The 24,323-nt window shown below is 34.9% G+C and overlaps 2 protein-coding genes across 6 annotated transcripts in view; one reads left to right on the forward strand and one right to left on the reverse strand.

The window, feature by feature from the left end:
- UGP2 (UDP-glucose pyrophosphorylase 2) overlaps positions 1 to 14,308 on the forward strand; it is a 56,347-nt gene extending 42,039 nt beyond the window's left edge. For both annotated transcript variants that reach the window (XM_023512054.1, XM_003787954.3), the window contains exons 4-10: positions 4,546 to 4,731; positions 5,988 to 6,121; positions 7,546 to 7,843; positions 8,913 to 9,110; positions 9,816 to 10,058; positions 12,699 to 12,803; positions 13,857 to 14,308. In XM_023512054.1, coding sequence (XP_023367822.1) covers positions 4,546 to 4,731; positions 5,988 to 6,121; positions 7,546 to 7,843; positions 8,913 to 9,110; positions 9,816 to 10,058; positions 12,699 to 12,803; positions 13,857 to 13,964 — 1,272 coding nt within the window. In that variant the 3' untranslated portion in view covers positions 13,965 to 14,308. The remainder of the gene's footprint in view (positions 1 to 4,545; positions 4,732 to 5,987; positions 6,122 to 7,545; positions 7,844 to 8,912; positions 9,111 to 9,815; positions 10,059 to 12,698; positions 12,804 to 13,856) is intronic.
- Positions 14,309 to 15,148: 840 nt separating this feature from the next.
- Positions 15,149 to 24,323, reverse strand: part of VPS54 (VPS54, GARP complex subunit) — a 124,606-nt gene continuing 115,431 nt past the window's right edge. For 3 of the 4 annotated variants that reach the window (XM_023512093.1, XM_023512094.1, XM_023512095.1), the window contains 3 exons: positions 23,839 to 23,946; positions 21,859 to 21,953; positions 15,888 to 16,517 (listed from right to left, as the gene is read on the reverse strand). In XM_023512093.1, the coding sequence (XP_023367861.1) occupies positions 16,412 to 16,517; positions 21,859 to 21,953; positions 23,839 to 23,946 (309 nt within the window). In that variant the 3' untranslated portion in view covers positions 15,888 to 16,411. Of the gene's footprint in view, positions 16,518 to 21,858; positions 21,954 to 23,838; positions 23,947 to 24,323 lie in introns of all 4 variants that reach the window. The other variant, XM_003787955.3, reaches the window with a different exon arrangement.

Consider the following 24,323-nt stretch of genomic DNA (forward strand, 5'->3'; position numbering starts at 1 on the left):
GCATGGAGTGTGGAATGAAGGACAACAGAGACTCTGAGAGGTGGGGGATTGAGGGGTTGGATGATGGAGGTAGCTTGCTGAGTACAGTGTGCATTGCTTCAGTGATGGCCTGACTTCACCACAATGAAGTCTATCAATGTAGCAAAATTGTACTTGTAACCCCTGAGTATATACAAATAAAAAATAAGTGGGGGAAAAAAGAAAGAAAAATATTCCTGCATGAACTTGTTCCTTCATACAGTCGCTTAAGATCTTAGCTTTAGGTTCTAGAAATTTGATGATGGAGTGGCTTTCAACAGAGCAAGCATCTCTGAATACCAGTTTTCATTGCATAAGCACCAATTTCTGCATGGTCCTTAGAGGAGAATGAGTGGAGTACCTTCACAGCTTTATCTTAGAAGAAGTCTTTGCATACTTAGAGGACATGGATTGGCTCCTTCTTAACAGGTTCTGGCAAAGGAGGAAAGCCAACACTGGCTATTATTCTGCTATGTTAGTTTTGTTCTTTCCAAAGTATATCTTGGGGACTATCATTTTGTTCAAGCAGCTGTAAAAATGTAATAATTGCTGTCCCATCTTGTGTGAACATCTCATATAAGTAAGTGTTCTCTGGTAGCTTGTCTTTGACACAGTGGTGAAAGTGGCTCACCCATCTCTCAGGTCATAGTAGTTGACAAGTATGAATGAAACATCGAATGTTAGTGATTCTGAAACCATTCTAATGCTGTTTGTCACTGACAGTTGCATAACACGTGTACTTTTTACTGTTTGCCATTCTAGAAATACTTCTTCAATCAGATAGTATGTTTTTAGCATCAGTGTATTGTGCTTGAAACGGCTCTGATTGGGTCTTCGTAACTACTTACAGGAAGGAGAAACAGAACATTGAGTTGCAGTAACTAAATTTAGAATAAAGCTTTCCAGTAACATGTTCCTACAAGGACCTTTTACCTAGGGTCAGACTTGGGCATATATTAAGAATCTGGTATTTTCAACTACTTAAACAAGTTTGCAGTCTACAGAAATCATTTTATGTGCTTTTCATGTATTTGTTTAGCCTCCATCAACCTAGTTATAAGGAATTTTTTAAAAAGCATTCTAATAAAGCTATGTTTTGAAGTTTGATTACTGAGAACAAAATCTATTTAGATAACTCTAAATATTTTTCATGAACTTTATATTCTTTATGGTATGTGGATCAAAGATGATTTATGAATATGCATGATTTTGGCATTCTTTTTTTTTCCTGGTAAAATTTTAAGGCAGCAAGGTTGATATTTGGTTGTTAATTCATCTTAACAGGAGGTAAAAAGTTCCTATTAGTACTTTTTTTGTTTTTTGAAGATTCATGACCTAAATGAAATTTAAATAGTTAAAAATTAAATATAGGTCAGCTTACTCTAATTTCTATGAATGTTAGTATACCAAACATTTTTTAAAATATCAGAATTAAAACGTAACTAATTTAAATTATGATGCAACTAATTTAAATTAATACTGCCTGGCATTGTTATTTAAATTTGTATAAATATTTGTCAACTCAAAAAGATAATATAGCTAATGTACTAAGTTTTTATGTTTACTGTCATTCTGTTTCACAATTTACCCAAGTAACTATACTATAAGAAGACATTAATTGTTGTAAATGAAATTAATAGCTTTCAAAATGATTTTTACAGAATTTTTACTCTTATAATAGTAAGGATTTATACTTTGACTGAAGAATATTAATGTATACATGAAAATTTTCACTTTAGGATACATTTAAGTAATGTTTAACTTTATTTGAAACAATATTCAAATAACAAGAAATCTCAGTATATACCTTGTTTGAATTGCAGATATTGTAATTACAAGATGGGCACCTACTTTACACTATGATTCAATTTATTTAAGTTTTGAGACAAATATGATCAAGTAAATATTGTTGCTGAGAGTAAGTCCAGATGGTGGTTCCCCCTAGGGGTGGAAAAGGAAGGTGATTAGAGACAGATGCATGGCTCTGTGTGTGTATGTATATATACACACACGTATATTTTAGTTATTCTTTCAACTGTGTATGTATATTTTATAAACTTTTATATGTATGTGGTTTTACAATTAAAAGTTTTAGGTGAACTTGGAAAACAAGGCTGTCTTGCCATATGCAGTGCAAAAAACATTGCTTCTGTGGTACTCTATTTTCTTTAAAGTATATTCAAAGCATTAAATATGTAAGACTATTTCTGAACCAACAATTTTACCTAAAATGAATAAATAAACTAAGGGTTTTCTATTAAATTGATTTTCACATTCTTTTGAGACCTCTATAAAAAATTCTTACTTAGAAGGCAAAAGTAACTGATAAATGGACATTCTTGACTTTTACAAAATAATTGGAAGATAATTGGCTTGGTCCCATTTGCTAATTAACTCTTTTGAATAAGTGCAATGTGCCCAAGAAATTCTTCTAACATGTTAGACTACTTAAAACCTTTGATAACCTAACCTACTGATAGTTGATTTCAACAGCTTAGCTAGAAAAGATTGTAAGCTGCCTGGTTACACCAGAGTGACAAAGGTTCTAGCATTGTCATCTACTCTTATTTTTCTAGTAGTGTGGCAATTAAATTGGGACTTTTTTCCCTAAGCAGTATTATTTTGAAATGCTAAATGAATGTTGTTCATGGCAGTAAAGTCAAATTTAAACAACCTTCCAGGAACGTCGGGCCATGGTACTTTGTGGGGTGTGTATGTGTGTTGAGAGTCCAATTTGTTATCATCCCTACATTGTCCTCACCTGGACCATGAGCTGCAAGGGAAGCAACCATGATGATGGTCTGTGTTCTTTCTTGCCTCCCTGTCCTCCTTTTCTTTGGTATTTAGCATCTTGGTATTTAGGCCTACAGTCTTATCTTCTCCTACCATCTTTTCTGCCACCAGCCCTTCTTTTGATGAATGAATGTGAGTGGCTGTAGAAGGTTACTTTGCAGTACTTAGTAGGAAGATTGACAATCCTACTGCATTAGGAAATAATTCAGAATGAATGATGATTGGGGTAGTAACCAGTAGAGCGCCTCGGAGAGAAGGATGCTCCATGTTCCTTAGTGTTTACACCAAGTAGAAAGTGTATTAATCTGTGCTTGGCAGTTAATATATTAATAGTGTATATTGCAGGATAGAAGAAATAGACCTACAGACTGGTGTGTGGGTGTGTGTGTGTGTAAAGAGCTGATAACAACAAGAATTGTGTGGTCAGGAAGCTGACATACCATATATGTACATGTATTTGACCAAGCATTAGAGAGATTTTTGTCTTCGTAGACCCAGATCACTAGAGTGTGAGCTCACCAAGTCCTTTCCCAATCACAAACATTGCCCATGACACACACGCACATACCCTCTCCTACAGGTAGCAGAACAAATAACAGCTAACGTCCACAGAGTACCTAATGAGCGGTTTTATTTTTTTAGTCTTTTTAAGTATTATCTATCCTCAACCATGGAGTAACTGAAGAGTCCATTTAAGGACCTGTTCCTTAAACCAAAGTGACAATAAAGTCACATAAGTGGTAGAAAAATGCACTGTAATCTCTTTAAAAGCCTTTACTCATGCTTATAAGATCTTTAGACTTACTTCAGCCTGTGCTTTGAACAAAACAATTTAGGTGGTGCCTGTGGCTCAAAAGGAGTAGGGCACTGGCCCCATATGCTGGAGGTGGTGGGTTCAAACCCAGCCCTGGCCAAAAAAAAAAAAAGAAAGAAAAAGTTACAAAAACAATAAAATGAATATTAAAAAAAAAAAGAATTTAGGCCTCTGCTGTAAGTTGTGTTATTGTTCATTTCCTATAAGGAGCAGTTAAAGATTAAGGCTCTTCTTACAGAAATAGATGCAGATGTTCCCTCTCCTTCCTTTCCAGAGCATTTCTTGGAACAGTGGTAACACTTTATTTTTTCAGTATGGGCTTTTAGATGGTGACAACCAAAAGTTAAATTTTTGAGGAAGGAGTTCTTTCCTTGCACATATCTAGAAGTGTGACAAAAGTCCTATGCCACCTTCCTCTGAAGGGAAAACTTATGCCTGAATGGAGGAGAATGGCAAAGAACAACTGTGTTTTGGTTTTTGCCTCCTGTGGTAGAAGGCATGATGTGTGATTTTACATATACTTCTTTAGAATTGAAGTAGATCCGTAGTGTACCAGAAATATTTAGACGTGAGAAGTTTTATGTATCTCATTTGCTGTGTTGATGTAAATTGGAAATTCTGAATATTTGAAGCTAGTCCAAGAGACTTGGATGTTCTCACCAGCCAGGCAGTATTTGTAGACTACAAATTTGTCCCCTTCTTGTATTCCATTATGAAGTAAATGATGTACTTTCCTGTGCAAGAGAAGTTGCCTACAAGTACTTGATTTTGAACCAGAAAGGCCCCATGACATTGCAGTTGAAACTTTACAGAGAGAAACCAAAACTCAGAAAGGAAGCCTGTTAATACTTGGGGTTGATAATGCTTTGACTTCTCATAAAGTTGTTTGACTTACACTTGTAATTTTATTTTTCTTTCAGATTCAACCCTATGAAAAGATAAAGGCCCGGGGCTTGCCTGATAATATATCTTCTGTGTTGAACAAGCTAGTGGTGGTGAAACTCAATGGTGGTTTGGGAACTAGCATGGGCTGCAAAGGCCCTAAAAGTCTGATTGGGGTGAGGAATGAGAATACCTTTTTGGATCTAACTGTTCAGCAAATCGAAGTGAGTAACATTTATTCTTTCTCATGAGATACTAAAACAGTTTTTACGTTATCATAAATGCTACATTATAAAATGTAAGAGATGTGAATTTGAGCTAATCAAAGAACTATCTTTAGTTTCTTTATTAGTGCAAAAAAAGGTTTAGTGTTCTAAGGGCAAATCCGTAGGATGATATGAAAGCTTTTGATCTTAAATGGCATTTATGGCTTGTTGAAATCTCTGTCTGCTCAAATGAATCTCCTTTGATCTCCCTATCCCTTTACCCCCTTTCTTTCCAGTACAGCCTTCATCAAAGCAGGGATGGTTTGGCTTTATTAACCCCTTTTGGGAATGTGGAGAGGATGTCATGTATTTGGATGGATGCCATGGATTAGCTAAGATGTGTTCTTGGCTTCTTTGTCAAGACAAAGTTATCTCTCATAGACCATAAGCTCTTCAGGGGCAGTGGCCCTATTTTTTCTATTTCTTTAACCCTATTGCCTAGTATGGTGTTGGCAACTACAAAGTTCAGCGCTTACCGTCCACCAAGTATTATTCTAAGCTCTTTACTGTTATCCCATTTTATACATGAGGAAAACATGGTACAGAGAAGTTGAGTTACTTGTTCAGAATTCCCTAGCTGGTTATTAAGTGCAGAATTAAAATTTGAACATAGAGCAGTCTTCTGATTTCTAAGATACTGTTGTTTTCTTAACTTTGTGTATTACCTCTTAGCTCTTCTGAGAGATTAAAAAGATTTTCTTTGGAGTGATTCAGAATTCTTGACCATTAATCCTGAGAATAAGCAGCCATGTCTTTGTAACATTTGTACTTGCATCTCCACAGAGATGTGAACACAAAGTAAATGCTGAATCAGCACTTGCCTACCTAGTAAGGCCACAGAGCACTGTGGGTGTGCACATGGCTCCAGAATCAAACTGCTTAGGGGTGAGGGGTGGTGGTGGTAGTAATGGTGATGGTGATAGTGGTGTTATCCTTTCTCTGCCATTGCTGCTGCCAAAACACCACCTGTTGGGCCTCAGATTAGTCATCTGTGACGTGACAGTGGTTTCTGTCTCAAAGTTTATGATTTAATGAACAAATACATGGTGAATTGCTGAGCCAAAATATTTGGAGCAGTTATTTATATCAAATCTTATATTTGGGTACATATAAATAATGATTTAGACATTTTGTGATTAATAATTGAGAGTTAATTTTTACATTTTTAAGCAAAAGAAAAGTCTGGGTAATCTGATTGTCATTTTCCTTCCTAGCATTTGAACAAAACCTACAATACAGATGTTCCTCTTGTTTTAATGAATTCTTTTAACACAGATGAAGATACCAAAAAAATACTACAGAAGTATAATCATTGTCGTGTGAAAATCTACACTTTTAATCAAAGCAGGTACATAGAGTAAAACCATTAACTTTGGGTCTGTATTCACTATCTTGTTTATAACAGTCTTAAGATGTGCGTGTGCCAAAGATTAATGTTTACAAGTGTTTCATCCTTTTAAACTCTGAACATTTGTTAATAGGTATGTGATTATTAATAATCAACCTTTGTATCTGTGACTTCCAGTTCTTAAAAGATACTCTGCTTAAATTCTGTTACATGCTCAGAATATTTGAGGATAGCTTAGTTTTACTTTCTAATGGCATATTTAGTCTTTAGGTAGGTCCATGAAAATCTTTCTATATTCTTCCATATTGATAACCTTCTTTATTATGCAAAGGAATTTCTTCAACATCTTGAATAGGTTTGGGGATAATAAATTCTGGAGAAAATATTCTACTTAGGGAAGGTGAGACTAAAAAGGAATTCAAATGAAATTGCAAATAAACACTAGGCATCTGGGGAAATAGACTTCCATTTAAGAATGGATACCAGTCTGAATTTGTATAGAAGGGACATTTTAAAAGTTTTACCATTAGCTTTTGTTTTTTTAAAAATCTATTTCCCATAGTGAATTTTCTTACATCACACATGCTTTGCCTCCATTTTCTGGTTGGTCTTCAGTGTGTTGCAGTGCTGGCTCCTCTGTCTTCCTCTTCCCCCATCACTAGCCCTACCTGTGGCCTTTAGTGATGAGAAGGAGGTATGTGAAATATTAACCTCCTGCTGATTTTCTGGGAAGGAAAAAGAACCCCTCTTGAATATATCTGTTTGTAAGAATGGGAACCTTTTCCCAGATGGGTTTTTAGGGAAAAGAACTATCCTACAACCAAGTAAGTTTAGGGAAATTTACTAAATATATTCCTTTTCTTGAGAGTCATAAAACGTAATTGCCAGGCAAACTGGCTCATGCTTATAATCCTAGTACTCTGGGAGGCAGAGATGGGTGGATTACTTGAGCTCAGGAGTTCGAGATCAGCCTGAACAAGAGTGAGACCCTGTCTTTGGTGGGCACCTGTAGTCCCACTTACTTGGGAGGCTAAAGCAAGAGCATTTTTTGAGCTCATGAGTTTGAGGTTGCTGTGAGCTCTGACACACACAGCACTCTACCCAGGGCAACAAAGTGAGACTCTGTTTCAGAAAAAAAAAATCCATATAATTAGTATCTTAAAAATAGGAAGTAAACTCCCGTCTATATGACCACAGAATGCTTTTTGGCAGGGGGGCAGCAATTATAATCATCTAGAGAACAGATTTTGGAAGACACAGTTAATGAGATTTTCTTGAAAGGATTCACCTATAATTAAATTACTTATTGCAGATAGGCTCCAAAAACAGCGAAAATTTAATTTTAGTGCATTGTTTTACATGAAGTTCTGGAATGCCCAATAGAGTTGATATTGAAAAAGAACTTTTTGTTTGTTTGTTTTAAGGTACCCAAGGATTAATAAAGAATCTTTACTTCCTGTAGCAAAGGATGTATCTTACTCAGGGGAAAATACAGAAGCTTGGTACCCTCCTGGTCATGGTGATATCTACGCCAGTTTCTACAACTCTGGTTTGCTTGATACCCTTATAGGAGAGGGCAAAGAGTATATTTTTGTGTCTAACATAGATAATCTGGGTGCCACAGTGGATCTTTATATTCTTAATCATCTAATGAATCCACCCAATGGAAAACGCTGTGAATTTGTCATGGAAGTCACAAATAAAACACGTGCAGATGTAAAGGTAACTAAAGAGAGAAAGCAGTTTGGGAATTTATGTTTTCAATTCACAGGTTACACAGTTAATTTTTTTTTAATTTAAAAGTTTCTATTTTAAACAACACATTTATCTACTTCTATTGTAAGACAGAGTAAGATGGTATTCTTACTTGGTATTTCTTTCAGTCCTATCTTATATATAACTATATGTGTAACATAAATCCAGAATTTATAGTACTACAATCATCTTTATTTTTTGGATAATCTGTGTCAGTAATTTTAACTGAAAATAGTTCCACATATATTTGTAAGGAAGATGTGAAACATGTGAAATCCTTTTAATAAGCTTGCTTAAGCCTTTAATATTTTTCTAGTTTGGCACTGAACCATTTTTATTTCACTGTGCCTTTTATGAGAATTTACTATTTCTATACAATGGATTTACATATTTTTATAACTATATCTCTATACTTAAAAAAATGCAGTTAATTTGGTACAAAGCACAAATTTGCTTAACTTTGCATGTTTGGTGGTCATGACCCTTGGCCTTTGATAAGACATTGCACAGGGTTTTACTACTTACCCACAGCAAGAAAGCAAAACTGGCAGTATGTTGATACTGAAGTGGTCAGTCCCTGGCAGTGTCCCCCTCTTCCTATACGGCCACAGCCTAGTGGCTTTAAGACCATCTCTAGCTGGAGCCATTCAGGTTACTTCTCGTCAAATTGATGAATCTGTCTTCCTTTTCCTTCCCTTATCCTGGAGCCAGTCAGGGCAGGGCATGAGATAGGCCTGTTTGGTCATGGTAGTGGTTTGGGAAGAAGAATGACTGTTGCAACATGCCTTAGAAAAGTGAGGAAGACCCTGATGTACTCCCAGGGCTTTTGTAAGGGACAAGATGGCGAATATGTGGTGTAAAACAACAGAGGGTTTGAATTACTTTCTTTGGTTCTACCTTGAAACATACATTGTTTTGTAATCTAAGAGATTCTATCAATAATATTTTTTCTATAAAAGTCAGACTTTTTGAACAGTGCAGGATGGTTATAATTGGGACAGATGTGGAAGCACTCAACTATTTTTTGCCTTTCTAGGGTGGGACACTCACTCAATATGAAGGCAAACTGAGACTGGTGGAAATTGCTCAAGTGCCAAAAGCACACGTTGATGAGTTCAAGTCTGTATCAAAATTCAAAATATTTAACACAAACAACCTATGGATTTCTCTTGCAGCAGTTAAAAGACTGCAGGAACAGAATGCCATTGACATGGAAATCATTGTGAATCCAAAGGTAAGCCAAGGTAGTGGCCCACTGGACTCCCTGGTTTCTTAGGTCATAATAGCTTACATACGTACTCCATTACCCACTCTCTCTGCACTTTCCATTACTTTGGTCCATTACTGTTTTTTTGCCTGTTTAGACTTTCCATTTTCTAGAACTGTCTTCCAAAGTCCGTACTCACCCCTGTAGTGTGCCAAGCTATGGTGCCCTTCATTTGACCCCCAGCAAAGGGCAAGAGCACTGGGCTCAAAAGTAGAGGCACAATGGCTCACATTTATAATCCCAGGTGCTTGAGAAGCTGAGGCAGGAAGATGTTTGAGCCTAGGAGTTAGAGGCTACAGTGAGCTATGATCATGCCATTGCACTCCAGCATGGGTGACAGAGTAAGACTTCAAGTCTTTAAAAAGTAAATAAGTAAATAAGCAGTCTCAGTTTTTGCTCTGACACTTGAGGTGTTATTTGGACATAGGTATCTCGCATGGCTTCTTTGGTTCTTTATTGTAAAATGGAAATGATATTACTAAACTAGGACTGAAAAAAATCACGTATGTGTAAGAGCTTGGCAGATAGTAGGTGCTTGATAAATAGCACTTCTCAAAATTCTATTTCTTTCAATGGATCTCTGAAACCACTTCCTCAATATTAACTAGCCACATATAACTAAGTTGTAGGTGTTTAAAACCTTTGTTCTCTCCCTCTACCCATTTCTTACAGACTTTGGATGGAGGCCTGAATGTTATTCAATTAGAAACTGCAGTAGGGGCTGCCATTAAAAGTTTTGAGAATTCTCTAGGTATTAATGTTCCCAGGAGCCGTTTTCTGCCTGTCAAAACCACGTCAGATCTCTTGCTTGTGATGTCAAACCTCTATAGCCTTAATGCAGGATCGCTGACAATGAGTGAAAAGCGGGAATTTCCTACAGTGCCCTTGGTTAAATTAGGCAGTTCTTTTACAAAGGTATGTAACTATAAAGATATGCACATGAATTCATATTTCTTAAATGTGTAATTATAAAGATATGATATACACGTGAGTTAGAGACGAAGTACTTAAGTGTAGTCTACACTGCTCACCTGTTGTATTCCTTCATCTTTGTCTTTTAAAGAGAACTGATGATAGAATATAAAGATGTACTTCACATTTGAAACATGAATTGTTATAGGGAATATAAAAGAAACCCTAAATTTCAGGACCTGTTATCTTATGTTTTTTCTAAGACTGATACTACTTCATCAGCAGAAGGGTTAATTCTGGTTTAACAAATACTTACTGAGCCCCTACCATGCATTGGGTAGTTTTCCAGGTGCTAGGGATTTAGCAGTAAACAAAGCAGACTAAATCTTTGTCTTCAAGTAATTGACATTCTCCTGGGGTAAGGATGATTGATAATAAATAAATATATCAAATGTATATCATGCCAGCCAAGTAGTGGAAAATGCTACAGAGAAACCTATAAGGAATGGATGGCTAACATGTAATGTTTGGGGTGGGTTGGTGGTGGTGTAATTTTCTAACAGGTAGTTGTAGACTATCATTAAGAAGTTGAGTGGGTCTGACACATGGGTATCTAGGGTGAAAAGTATTCCAGGTAGGAGCAATAGCAAATACAGTTAAGTCCTTATTAGCATTGCCACTAGGTTCTTGGACACTGACTTTAAGTGAAACATGTAAACAAAATAGTTTTTTGCTAATTGATACAAGCAAGAGTTAAGTTCCTGTGGTATGGGGCTGTGTCTGTGGCTCAAAATATTAAGGCACGAGCCCCATATGCCAGAGGTGGTGGGTTCAAACCCAGCCCCAGCCAAAAAATTTAAAAAGTTCCTATGGTATTATTTCTGGTCACTAAAACATCAACAAACTAATAAATAAAGACCAAACACTTCTAATACTAAGCATGGAAATATGAGCTATACATAATATTTAAGAAAGATGAACAAAAATAATAATTGAGTTGCTTATTCTAGTTCAGGGTCAAGGGTAGCCAGAACCTACCCCAGCAGCTCAGAGCACAAAGCCTGGCCAGGAGACGATGCTATCACAGGGTGCACTCACACACACACCCTCACTTGTTCAGGCTGGGATCATGTAGACATGCCAGTGAACCTAATACACGTATCTTTGGGATGTGGGATACTTAATATCCAAAGAAAATCCACTCCATAAAGACAGTGGTCCTGGCCAAGAATTGATTTTTTTCTCCCCTTCGTCAACATTATAACAAAGCAACACTGAAAGTGAAATCCAAAAAATTTAATCACTTTATAATTTTATGAATCTAATAAAGTGTGATAGAATGAACCTTTGTAGTTGGCCTGAGGGGTCCTGCTATGCCATCCAACTCTATTTTTAGTCCTGGGTGTGTGAGGAATTAGGTAGAAAATAGGTATGTGTGTGTTCTCAAAGTCAAATGAAGAAATATTTCAAGAGAGAGGGAGTGAGCGTATGTACAATTCTGCTGACTGAAGTAAGACGAATGAGAATTCACTATTAAGATTTATCAAGGTGGAGGTTTTAGCAGGGGGTCCTCGAACTTTTTAAACAGAGGGCCAGTTCACTGTCCCTCAGATCGTTGGAGGGCCAGACTGTGGGCCCCGGGACGAGTCGGCTGCTAAGCAGGACAGGCAGCGGTAGCAAAAACACCAGGCGGGCCGGATAAATCTCCTAGACGGGTCTCATGTGGCCCGCAGGCTGTAGTTTGAGGACGTCAGTTTTAGACCCTGATTGGCATGAATTTAAAAGGGAATGGGAGAGGAAGAAATTAGGATATATGAATTATAAAAAACTCATTCAAGAGTTTTGCCTTAAAGAGAAACACAAATGGGGGCCATAGAAAGGAATAGTAAAAAAATGTTTAATATGAGAGAATTTATAATATGTTTATACATAGATGGGAATTGATGCAGTTACAAGGGAGAAAACATTGAAGGGGGAGAATTGCTCAAACCTTGACTAGGCCATAAAAAGGGATCTAATGGCAAAGTGCAGAGGTTGGCTTTATGTAGGAATAGAAACAGCCCAATACTTGCAGGGAAGCAGTGAGTGTATTGGGTTAGAAGGCAAGAGGGTGGTGGTGGAGAGAAGCCAGTGGAAGTTTTCTGATTACTTCTGTTTTCTTATGAGAATAGGAAGCAAGGTCATATAGAACAACCTCTAGTCCTTGTAAGACTAAGGAAAAAAAGAGGCAAAGATAGTGATAATTTATTATAATGATAATTTGTGCTCTTTTCCTAAAATGTGCTCCACTTCTGAATCCTACCTGTCACCTGAAGCCCAGCTCCATTATAGCCTGCTTCAGGCCATGATGAGCTCCTCTTTTTCCAGATTATGTGAGCTACTTATTGGGTTATGTTGGTTATCTTTTTTTTCAATGTCTGACCTGCTCAGTTATATTGTAAGTTGCTTGATTATAGGGACAATGTTCATATTTCCTTGTTTTTCCTACATAATATGTAACATATAGTGGGTGCTTAATAAATAAGTGCTTCCCATAATGGACCTGACTTGGTCATATATTTTTACAGTTCAGTTAATCGTAATAATATAATGTCTGACTTTTTGTGAACCGATTTTTGAAATAATTTTTGTTTCTACTTTAAGGTTCAAGATTATCTAAGAAGATTTGAAAGTATTCCAGATATGCTTGAATTAGATCACCTCACAGTTTCAGGAGATGTGACATTTGGCAAGAATGTTTCATTAAAAGTATGTTGTTATGATGAAAATTACATTTCTTACAGCTTTATAAAACAAGTTTCATTTTCTAGTCATAAAGTCTTAAAGACTACTCTTAGACTGTATCAGATGTTTATTAGGTACATTTTTTTAAATGAGTAGATATGGACATATGAAATAGGTTGCGATAGTATTTAGTATTACTGTTACCTTCCACTGATATAAAACTTAGTTAAAATATGAGCATAATTAGTATGTAGGAATTTCATGTAATCAGCATTCAAATGGAAAGCAAACACTAATAGGTAATTGAACTGGTACTATTTTATTGAAATGAGACAGTCTTTAAAATAGGATCACTATTAGCATTAGCTCACTTAAAATGACTAGTTGAATGAAAGACAAAATGACAACTTTATTTATACTAAATATAGTCTATTCCTGTTAAAAGTATCTGTTGTCATCAGTAGAAAGATGTTTACATTACTGTAGTACTTGGGTACTTTGATTATCATTCCAGCCTCGCATAAGAAATAGGGAGGAAATAGGGTATTAAAGTTCACAACCAAAGATACAACAGCTTTTTCTTAATCAAGTAATTTTTTTAAAGTGCCCTAATAAGATTTCAAGAGCTCTTTCAATTAAAGCTACTTAAATGAAGATCTTGAAAAAAACCAAACAAAAAATACATGTATTAAGCTTTATTGCTGATACTGCCTACAGACTCAAGACATGAAAAATATTATCAGTAAATATAAATCAAGCACCTTTTAATTTCTTTATGAAGGATAATGGCCTTGAAAGTAGGCCTTCAAAATGGCCAGTTCTGCTGTGATACTGGGTCCACTTCTCACTCTTTGTACCCTCTGACAAGGAGGCAAGGAATCTAGTATTACTGCCACGATTGTTACAGGAGGACACTTTACAATTTTCTTTAACATGTTCTTTCTCATGTTTCGTATCATTTATAAATATAATTACTCAGCTCTAAAAGTTGTACATAAACTTGATAGTTGTAAGACAATCAAATTGAATTTCAGTTTCAAGTACTCACTCTTAATTTTTGTTTTCTATATCATTTAGGGAACGGTTATCATCATTGCAAATCATGGGGACAGAATTGACATCCCACCTGGAGCAGTATTAGAGAACAAGATTGTATCTGGAAACCTTCGCATCTTGGACCACTGAAATGAAAAATATTGTGGATACTTTATACTAATTATGGGCTAAATAGTTTCTTACAGTGAAATGTTCTCTAGGATTCTAAAATCGGCAGGTACTTTACTATGTTACTGTACCCTGCAGTGTTGATTTTTAAAGTAGAGTTTTCTGCAATATGCTTTTAGTCTAAAAAGGCACTGATGGAGCAATACTTTCCTTCTTTGAAGAGGATACTGAAAGTTAGTTCATCTTAAAGTGCAATATTTAATCCTAAAACTGGGGCAGCTCTGCTGAAAGATCTTTTAACAGAAGCCTCAATTGTGGTCATTTTGAATTGCTTATAATTTCAAAAATAAAGTGATGAAGCAATACTTGTGTACACTTGTACTTTATAATGCTAACTATAAAATGGTAAAATAAAATGGTTTATTCTTGCTAAAAAGTTACTATATAAATTGGAAGATTTGCTCTTGGAATATTTAATCTCTCTAGCTAATTACCTAGAAAGTCTAGTTATTGGCATTTCTAAGAATCTTAACCAGATTATTATTTCCACAGGAATTAAATGTGAAGGTATTTAGTACCTTCATCTAGTTCTAAAGCTGTGATGGCTGGTTGTGGTGGCTTGAGCCAGCTATTTGGGAGGCTGAGGTGGGAAGATTGCTTGAGGAGTTCAAGACAGCCTAGGCAACAAGACCCTGTCTCTAAAAAATTCTTTTTTGAAGTTAGCTGGGCACCTGTAGTCCTGGCTATTTGGGAGGCTGAGGCAGGAGGATTGCTTAAACCCAGGAGTGAGTCAGAATCTACACTGAGTTGTGCTCATCTGGGCAACAGAGAGAGATCTGGTCTCTTAAAATAATTTTTTAAAAGCTGGTATGCCTGCCATGCTTTCCACAGACTCTTCATTTATTGAAACAAAGAGATGTTTCTTTTCCCAGCTAAGTGGGTGTGGTGGACAGAGGGAGGGTAGTTCTTTCACATCCTTGTACTCTTGAATAGTAGTTTGGGGTATAACCTCATAAAAAATTCTCTAAAACAATTGAAAAATGTTCATTAATAAACATTTCAGTCCAGGTCTTCTGGTAAGACAATGTATGTCTTTAAGATTCAATTGCATTTTCTAATTTGTCTATTCTTTTTTTGAGTAGGCTGCTTATTTAACTTCAAGTTCACTGTATACCATAAAAAATAGTTGCCTTTTAAAGTCTGGCAATTTTTTACAGCTTTATTTTAGACAGATAGTTTAAAAACCAATGACATACCTCTGTAATGATAATGGGGAAAAAAAAAAGCTTTCCTTTTAAGAAGCCAAGGGGCACAAAATAAGACTTATTTCACTGTACACGAGATTAGGCACTCTGACAGGGTTAGGCAAGATTTCTGGTGTGAGGTGAGGCACAGGCACTTTCATTTGTAGAGTGCTGCTGATTCTAATTTTGAAGGTTGGTATTATAAAAGTCCTTAACTTACTCATCACCTTATTTCAGGCCCCAACACAGCAGCCTATGTTTCTCTCTAGTGTTTGTTCATACACACATTGAAAGTAACTTATAAAGTATGGCCCCTTTGGATTATTTTTATGTTATTCAAATATTGAAATGAGAACTCAAAAGTAGGCAGAAAATATGAATATTCATAACTCTGCTAGAAATAGAGGCCAAAAAAAGAAAACCCAACACCCCAAACCCTTCATAGATACTTTTATAAAAATACAGCTATTAAACTGTGGCCTTCTGGAGACCACTTCTGAAAAGTATTTAAATTAGTTGCATAAATAAATGCCAGTATCTTATTCTTTAATTATTACTTTGTAATCAGCCTTTCAAGTATTTAGACAGTTCTGGAAGGCTTTACGCAGACGACATATGGTGGTAGTAGAAATATTAAATATGCAACACACAAAGCCTAAAACTTGACATTGGTCACTAAAACAAAAATTGAATTCCTAAATCCAAGCAATCAAAAGATGTTTATTTTTTATAGAAAGATCTGTAAAAAAATAATTTTTGAAACAGCTTTACTTTCATAGAGAAAACTTTCTACAGAGGATGACTAAGATTTTAATATTTTAAATTGTACCATCATTAAATAAGGTGGGACACCATATGAATTTCATTGCACTGGAAGAAATGCAAAGCATTTTTTTAATATAAAGTATACAGAGCATTCTAGTCAACTACAGCTGTGTTACAGCTATGTGTTCTTTTGGATTTGGTCCAAAGAAACCTGAGTCTGTTTCCAGAGAGAATGAAAATATTATAGACACCTGATCAATTACTCCTCACTGAAGGATGCACCAAAATGGCATTCCTTGTAGATCCCACTGAATCCAGTTTCCCAACACTGATACTTTCCTTTTCCCCTTTCCCCACACAGTTCACTTTTAGGTTCCAGGTTCAGTTCTCAAATCATACACATTCAGATTATCTTCACATCCCATGGTAAGATGAACTACTCAGTTTTCCAGTATGACATCACCTCTTCTGTTCCCAGATCTCAGCCATATTTAGGTCCAAATCTTTAAGGCCTTTCAAGGCTTGAAGATTTCCAGTGTAAAAAGCTACATCGGCTGTGACCAACCTAAACATTAAAGAGAAAATCATTTTTAAATCCCAAACTTATACTCAGGTAATTAAAGTAGCAATGCTCATAATCAGTTGGTCTTTTCCTAGCTGTTAAAGTACTATTTAAAATTCAGATTTTTCTAGGGGCCTAATGTAAGGTGACCAGATTTTAACATTGGTAAAGCGGGACACCATTGACAGGGGTGGGGCCTGACAACAACGCAAACTTTGATAAACAGTTCTTGATAATCAGTTCTCAAGAATTATTTGTTATTATTAAAGTTTAACATTATAAAATTAACAAAAATAATATAAAACTCATATCCTGGCAAAATAGCCACACGGCAGCTGAAAACCGTATATTCCCTTCCTGTTCTCCCAGCCTTCCCTAGCTTGTGCATTCTTTCCAAAAATCGAGACTTTTTAAAAACGCTGCAGGATGGGACAAATTGTTAAAAATTGGGACTGTCCCACCAAAAGTGGGACATCTGGTCACCTTAGCCTAATGTCAATATATGTCTCTTAGCAGGATTCCTGCTATCATATAGTTAGGCCATTTAATATTCTGTATTTCAATAATATTTGGGAAAGGAGTAAACCAATGCATGTTGAAGTTAGTTTCTTTCCAATAAAATCAGGTATCTCTTAAAATACAGAGAAAATAACAGGTTAAACTAAAATGTTTCTGATTGGTTGACACTGGAGTGTCTATGTGTGTGACTAAAATAGTAAACTCCAGGGAAGGAAAGTCTTGGTTTCCCAAGTGCTAAGGAGTTAAAAGAAGGTTAGTATTCACCCATATAAGTACTAGTGGATATAAAATTTGACACTAATAATACTGGGTGTCCCAAAATTGCCCCTAAAGATTTGGACTTAAAGTTGCCATACATAGGGAAAATACTAGTTATAAAATTTTCTAAAATATTTAAAAAATATTCTCTACATGTTGGCCATTTCTTTGAAAGTTTTGTAATGAATATTTTGTAAATAAAGGTACATTTATCTACAATTTCCTTTTCTCCTTATGTATGATAACTTTAGGGATGACTTTTGGGACACCCTTCTAACACCATGATAAAAAAGAAAAGATTTACACTTTTGAGTACTGACCTGTTACATTAATGCTTATACGAGTGTCCTTCAGACACTGAACTACTTAAAAATAAATAGGAATTGTTTACCCTTTGACTCACTAAAAAAAGAAAGAAACACTGCTTTTAAAAAAATATCATATAAATGCTGATTTGATGTTACTACTTTGTTCAACTGCAGTTTTACTTTTTAAATGCAAGTATATTGAGGTCCTGGAAAAAATATGAACTTTAAACAAAGAACTGTTAGAGAATTTTTTTCAAAGTACATATAAAAGTTTAATACGTGGCCAGCAGAATTGCAGTTGTTTATGAAAGGAGCTAATTTTTAAAATTAATGTTTGCAGGGCAATGAAACATTCCACCCATAAAATACCTCAGAGGCAGGACACTAAGGCACCCCTATGCACAATTATTTCCCAGCGTAGCAATCCAATTCTTAGAACAAATAGGTGCAACTTAGAACAAATGAATGCAACTAATGTATTCATTTAGAAAAAATAAAAATTGTACTTTATAAATGGATAATTAAAATGAAATTGTGAAATAATGAGTCTGAATTTCTTAATAGCATATTAAAACAGAGTTAAATTCTTTTAATAAAGTTCTACTCCAGATAAAACATTCAGCTTTCGGGCGGCACCTGTGGCTCAAGGAGTAGGGTGCCAGCCCCATATGCTGGAGGTGGTGGGTTCAAACCCAGCCCCGGCCAAAAACCACTTAAAAACAAAACAAAAAATTCCGCTTTCAACTTGGTTTGACTATAACTCATTAACAGTCATATGTTGGTATGGGGTACAGTTACTTAAGATATCCATGCCTTGCAAATAGTATATAATAAATGGTAGAATAAATGAAGTAAATTCTAATGTGATATAGAAATATGGTCTGAAATTTAAATAGATGTTGAATGATATACTTTCATCCAACTGAATTAAAATTCTAAAAATGAGTTAATACTCTAACAATCAACAGTCTTCTAAGGTTAGAAATAAGAAATTACAAAGTTCATGGCCTGTTACCTGGCAACGAGCACATAGGTTATCCTCAGTTACTAGGAAAAAGAGGCTGTTACCTCTCCTGTCCAACCCCTGGAGTAATTCCTTTACTGACACTGAAGTGACCCACAAAGAAAGGATCATTTTAGAAATCACTGAGCTGGGTACATGTAAAATAAGAAATCTTACCTATTCTAACCTCCATTTTAAAACAGTATTAATATCTATGCATAGTAAACAATTATTTACACTGTATACAAGAATATAGAAAATATTTTTATACATCAAAATTGACAAATCTTGTTTAATAGAAAAAGCAGATATTCACAACATACAGAAATCACCACAGATTATTAACAGACCAGGTCATATAGATAAATTCAAACATCAACCCCCCCCCATCTAAGAAAAATGGGAAGAATAGGAATAAAAGATAGGAATAAAAGTTATAGATGAGAACACCTGAATGACCAATAAATTATGAAAAGATGGCAAACCCATTAGGAAAATGCAAATTAAGAAAAGATACCATTGTCCCTCATCAGACTGGCAACAACGTAGAAATCTAATGGCAAATGTTGGTAAAATGTGGGAAACTACCAGTGGAAATGTAAACTTGACTACAGTCCTTGGCAATACCTAGTAGAAATAAAACATGCATGTGCTTTCCCTCACTTGTGAAGTATATATACTAAAGAAATAGTTACATTATTAGACATAAGTAAGAATCTTCACTGTGGTAGGGCTGTAATGGAAAAAAGTAATCACTGAGAAATCTATCACTAGAGGAAATGGATAGTTTAAATATGGTTGATTGACATGATAGAATACTATATAGCAGGCAAAAATGTCAAGTGGGAAAAAATAAGCTGGATATGTGTAATATACCATTTAAGTAAATTAAAAAGAGCACTACACAGTTTTCAGAGATACAGAGATATTAGATGAGAAGAGTATAGGATCAAATTCACCGGAAACGTTGCCTAAAAGTTGGGAGAAAAGGGGAATGGGACAGGAGATGGGGTGTCAAGGTGTACTTCAGCTTCATTTAGAATACAATATTTTTGAATGCCATTTTTTTTACCATGATAAACAAATTTTCAAGTCAAAATGATAAATGTTAATGATCAATTCTGGGTAGCAAGAATATGAATATACTATTATCCATATGTCTCCATATTTTAAAAGTATCTTAACATAGAGAAAATCATGTTAAAAAGAAAAAGTACAGGGCTGGTGAGAGGGAGAAAGAGGGAGCAACTGCCTAAAAGGTATGGGATTTTCTTTTAGGACAGTGAAAATGCTATGGAAGTAGACACAAGCAGTGATTCCACAACATTGTGAATGCACTAAGTACCACTGAATTGTTCACTTTAAAATCTTTAATTTTATGGTATATGAATTTTACCTCAAAACAAGGTACATTTTTAGAGAATTTTCTCTAAAGTTTTTAAAGATAAAAATTCCTTTTATGCAGATAGTTTATTATGTTCTTGATTAGACTGCATAAGTTAATTTTCAGAGAATTCTACTTTTCAAAGATCTTTCACATACATGAATTGACTTATACATAATTTATGTCTGTAAGTATGTGAGAGTGAGGATCTCTAAGGTTGGACTAACCCTCAAATACCTATATTAACAAAGAAAATAATAGCTAGTGAGTTAGCTTGGATACTTCGGAACTCTTGATTTGAGAAAAGCCAGCCAACCCAGATTTAGCTATAGGAAATAAAAGTAAAAAGGTATGAAAGGGGGAGGCCTTAAAAATACTATTAGCTCCTTTTTTTAATAACACCCTCTTTAGGGCACAGTAAACATGTATCAATAGTCTCTTAAGTTCCTAATATGATACTATCATTTCAAGAGAAGAAAGTTCAAAATACCATATACATGTATAATTTATATCACTTGACATCAAATGGGAAATATGCACAGTACCCCCATGTGGTATTCTGGTTGAAAATACCTCACTGCACTTTGGTGTGATGTTATTAATACTGATTTCCTTAGGAGGAGTCAAGGAATGGCATAAAAATGTCTTTGTTTTTAGACATACATGCCAAATTTAGGGGTTAAATTTCATGATGACTATAGCTTACTTTTTTGGATGTTTGGAAAAAGAGAAGCAAGCAGGGTAGTAGGGAGAGGTAGGAGAGCAGCAAGAGAATATGGCAAAATTTAACAATTAGTAAATGTAGATGAGACATATTCAGTGGTCATTATATAGTCCTTTACTTTTCTGTGGCTTTGACTTATTTGAAAATAATTCTTGAAAAGAAAAGGAATAATCAGGAAAAGTATCAAATTTTTGCATAAAACTCCTAAATTTATCTTGGCTGATAGATTCAACACACAGAAGCTTCCAAATAATTTTCTGCAAAATCAATTCAGTGTTATTTATTTATTTATAAATGGCAGGGCCAACTTATGACCCTAATATACATTTTTTCATGTGTTCTCACAAGTTTGAAGTTTAAACCTGAAATTCCTTTGAAAGAGAATAAAATTTTATTTCTAAAAATCTATGACACAGCTAACACACCAAAGAAATCATATTAAGATGTAACTAAATGATTAGTACTTTATACTTTGTAAAACTTTCCCCCCATATCTTTACCTACTTACTCTTAGGATTTACTCTTACTCTATAGGATTTAAAAAATCCTATAAGGAAACTTTTATTATCATCACTATTTTTACATCTAAAAAAATTAGGGCTCAGAAAGAACTGATTTGACCAAGGTTACATAGCTAATAAATGACAGAACTAGACCTTAACCCAAGTTTTCTGATTCTAAATCCTATGTTTTCTCTTTTATATGCTATACTATTTCAACAGTAATATATAATTTGTTCAGCAGCTTATAATAAAATGTATACATATGCACACTTATTTTTTTTCATAATCCTATGAAGCTATTAAGGCAGATTTTATCCACATCATTTTATAAATGAGACACAAAGGTTAAATGACTTTCACATGGTCACACAGCTACTAAGCAGATCTTGAGTCTTGTCTGAATAGAGGAAGGCCACAGAATATCTAAGGAAGTGTTACCAATCCACCCTGCCTCAAAACAGATATGGAAGGTCGGGTAAATAACTGATTATTTTTAAACTTTAAGGTAGATAGAAAGACATTTCCATAAAAAAGCAAACAGTTGATTTTAGTCCCTGGTATGACATCAGCAGAAAAGGATAGTATAAAAATCCATCATTAAAATAATCTAAAATGCGAGTATGTGGTAAAAATGTTTAAACATACCCATTTTGAGGTCCTCCATCATTTATCACATTTAAGTGAGATAACTGCTTTTTCAAATGGAGTTTGTAACTTGCATTAATCCTTAAAAATAACATCTGGAAAGGAAATAAAACTAAATTAAAGTTCTACTGAAACAGAAGGTGTAAGTATCTCAGTTATTATTTGGAGAAAGTATTTAAAAAACCAAATTTCTGCTTTATCATATACTTTCAAACTGCTTCTTTGAAAGTATTTCATCACTATTTTACTATGATTTTTCTTCTAGGTTGGGTTTAAAGCTCTTTTTTCCTTTCTTAGCAATATTTTTAGCAGTAAGACTACATTTCTGTACCTTGGAAGAATTCCTGTTGAATATGTAAGTATGGTCAACTGTGAGAGGTAAAAAGAAAAAAAGCAGTAGAAAATTTTGCAAGATGTTTTCAAGTAAGAACTTGATACAGAAAAATAAATTCACAATGACAGAGACAAAGATACCTTCATACTTTTAAACTAGTAAAATTACTTCAAATTATTTTATTATCACTGCATGCAGATTTTTAATGCAATGGCCCAATATTTCTTTGGGAAATACCTGGCCTAAAATTATATATAATCTATGGAAATGATTTTGTAAAGTATATCTTTTCTATGGGAAAAATATATATAATTAATGGAAATTTTGTGGAATTACTGATATTCATGTGGCAATATGGACATAAAAACCTAAAACATTTGTCCAGCTTTGACAGTATCCTTTAAATTATGATGCAGATAAAAACAGATGAAGTACCTGAGTGCCTAGCTCCCTGACCTGGAGCTGGCTTGCTCTAATATTATAACTCAGCTAATCCAGGTGGTCAGAGATGGAGGATGAAAACGATGACTTAGAAGGAAGAAATGAGAAGGAGAAAAGAGACCCTAGTGGGTGCTCCATATCTTATGGTTCCCCCTCAGTCCTTAGTGACCCTCAAAGAAGCTGGGTGATATTTAATCATGAGGTTAGTATTATTAATGAAAACCCAGGCAAGTATAAAGGAAAATGGTGACAGCTAGTGCAAGACAGAAGTATGAGATGGCATGGGAAAGGAGGCCAGCAGAAGCAAGAGTAGGTAAGAGACACCAAGAATCCTACCCCACTCTGCTCCCAAGTACCATTTCCAAGCAGTCAACCAATTAAGGGACAAATCTAAATATACTTATCTAAACAGCAAAAATCCCAGTGAAATTTAACTTCATTAGTCATACAGCAATGATGCTTGTATTACATAACGAACATTATCATTCTGTAACTAGGCTCACCTGTTACAAAGGGAATAAGCTTAAAGTGGGTAAAGACTGGAAAAAAGGGAATATTAATACCTTCAAGGTTTCTAGAAAGGGAAATAAGGGGTGTAGAGAGGAGAGATGTCACTGAAGAGAACTCTGTGGTAATATTTTTGTAGGGAAATACAGTAGAGGTAGAGAGTAAATAGTAGTAGGGGAGGCATGCTAAAGACTCTTCTCTGTTTTGCTCTTTTTCCTGGTTTGTACAGATTACCCATGCTGATCTAACAAATACTAATTAATGATAAAGCAGACCAAGTTAATCTTATTAATAACTCCATCACTAATTCCTCCCATATATGATTTGGATTATAATCACAGTGAGTAACATATTTTGATATTCACTGATAAATGCTAACTCAGATTTTCAAACTAATAATACAATGATGAATGATATAAGACTCTGGGACTTATAATAATGGGCAAATTGAAAATCTGCTTTTTAGAACTGCTTACCATATAAGTAAAGTTGTAACTTTGGCTTGTCAGAGCAACGGGTACTTTGAAAATAAAAATTTTTATCCATATTCCACTAGTCAATAAAACAATCTAAAAAAATGATAGTCAATACTGAAACATGAACTAAGCTCACATGTGCCAAAAGCATGAGGGTACCCCAATTCTGCATGGATATTACATGTCACGTATGCAAAAGTAGTTCTAGGAATTACTACTTACTTGTGTTTGTTCTTCTGGAAGGAGATCAAATATAGCTTCATGCATTTTGGCCATTTGCTTACAAATATTCCTGAAACAGGCAGAAGGAACGGGAGCTTTCACCTCATACTGGTAGGAAAAAATAATGAGAATAATGTTCATGTCTTCTGGATTACATACTGTTTCCACTGTTCTCAGAGACATATGTTTTTTATACTTCCACATGTCCAACTTTGGTATAGCACTGAAGCTTATACTTCAACTGTAATCTGCAAAACTCACATAAATCTTGAGAACCTTTCATTCCATAATCCTAATCTATTTTGAGAGAGCTAATATAAAAGCTTAGCAACTAAGAACACATAGACTGGTTTCAGACTCAAAAGAAACTTTCTGGATTCAAATCCCAGCTTCTCCAATTCTTATCTATGTGATGTTGGGCAAGTTACTTAATTTTCCTACCTCAAAGGGCAACTATGAAGATTTACAAAAATAACTCATAACAA

Source organism: Otolemur garnettii, unplaced genomic scaffold (assembly GCF_000181295.1).
Source record: "Otolemur garnettii isolate 467f Iridium unplaced genomic scaffold, OtoGar3 scaffold00024, whole genome shotgun sequence".
NCBI lineage: Eukaryota > Metazoa > Chordata > Mammalia > Primates > Galagidae > Otolemur > Otolemur garnettii.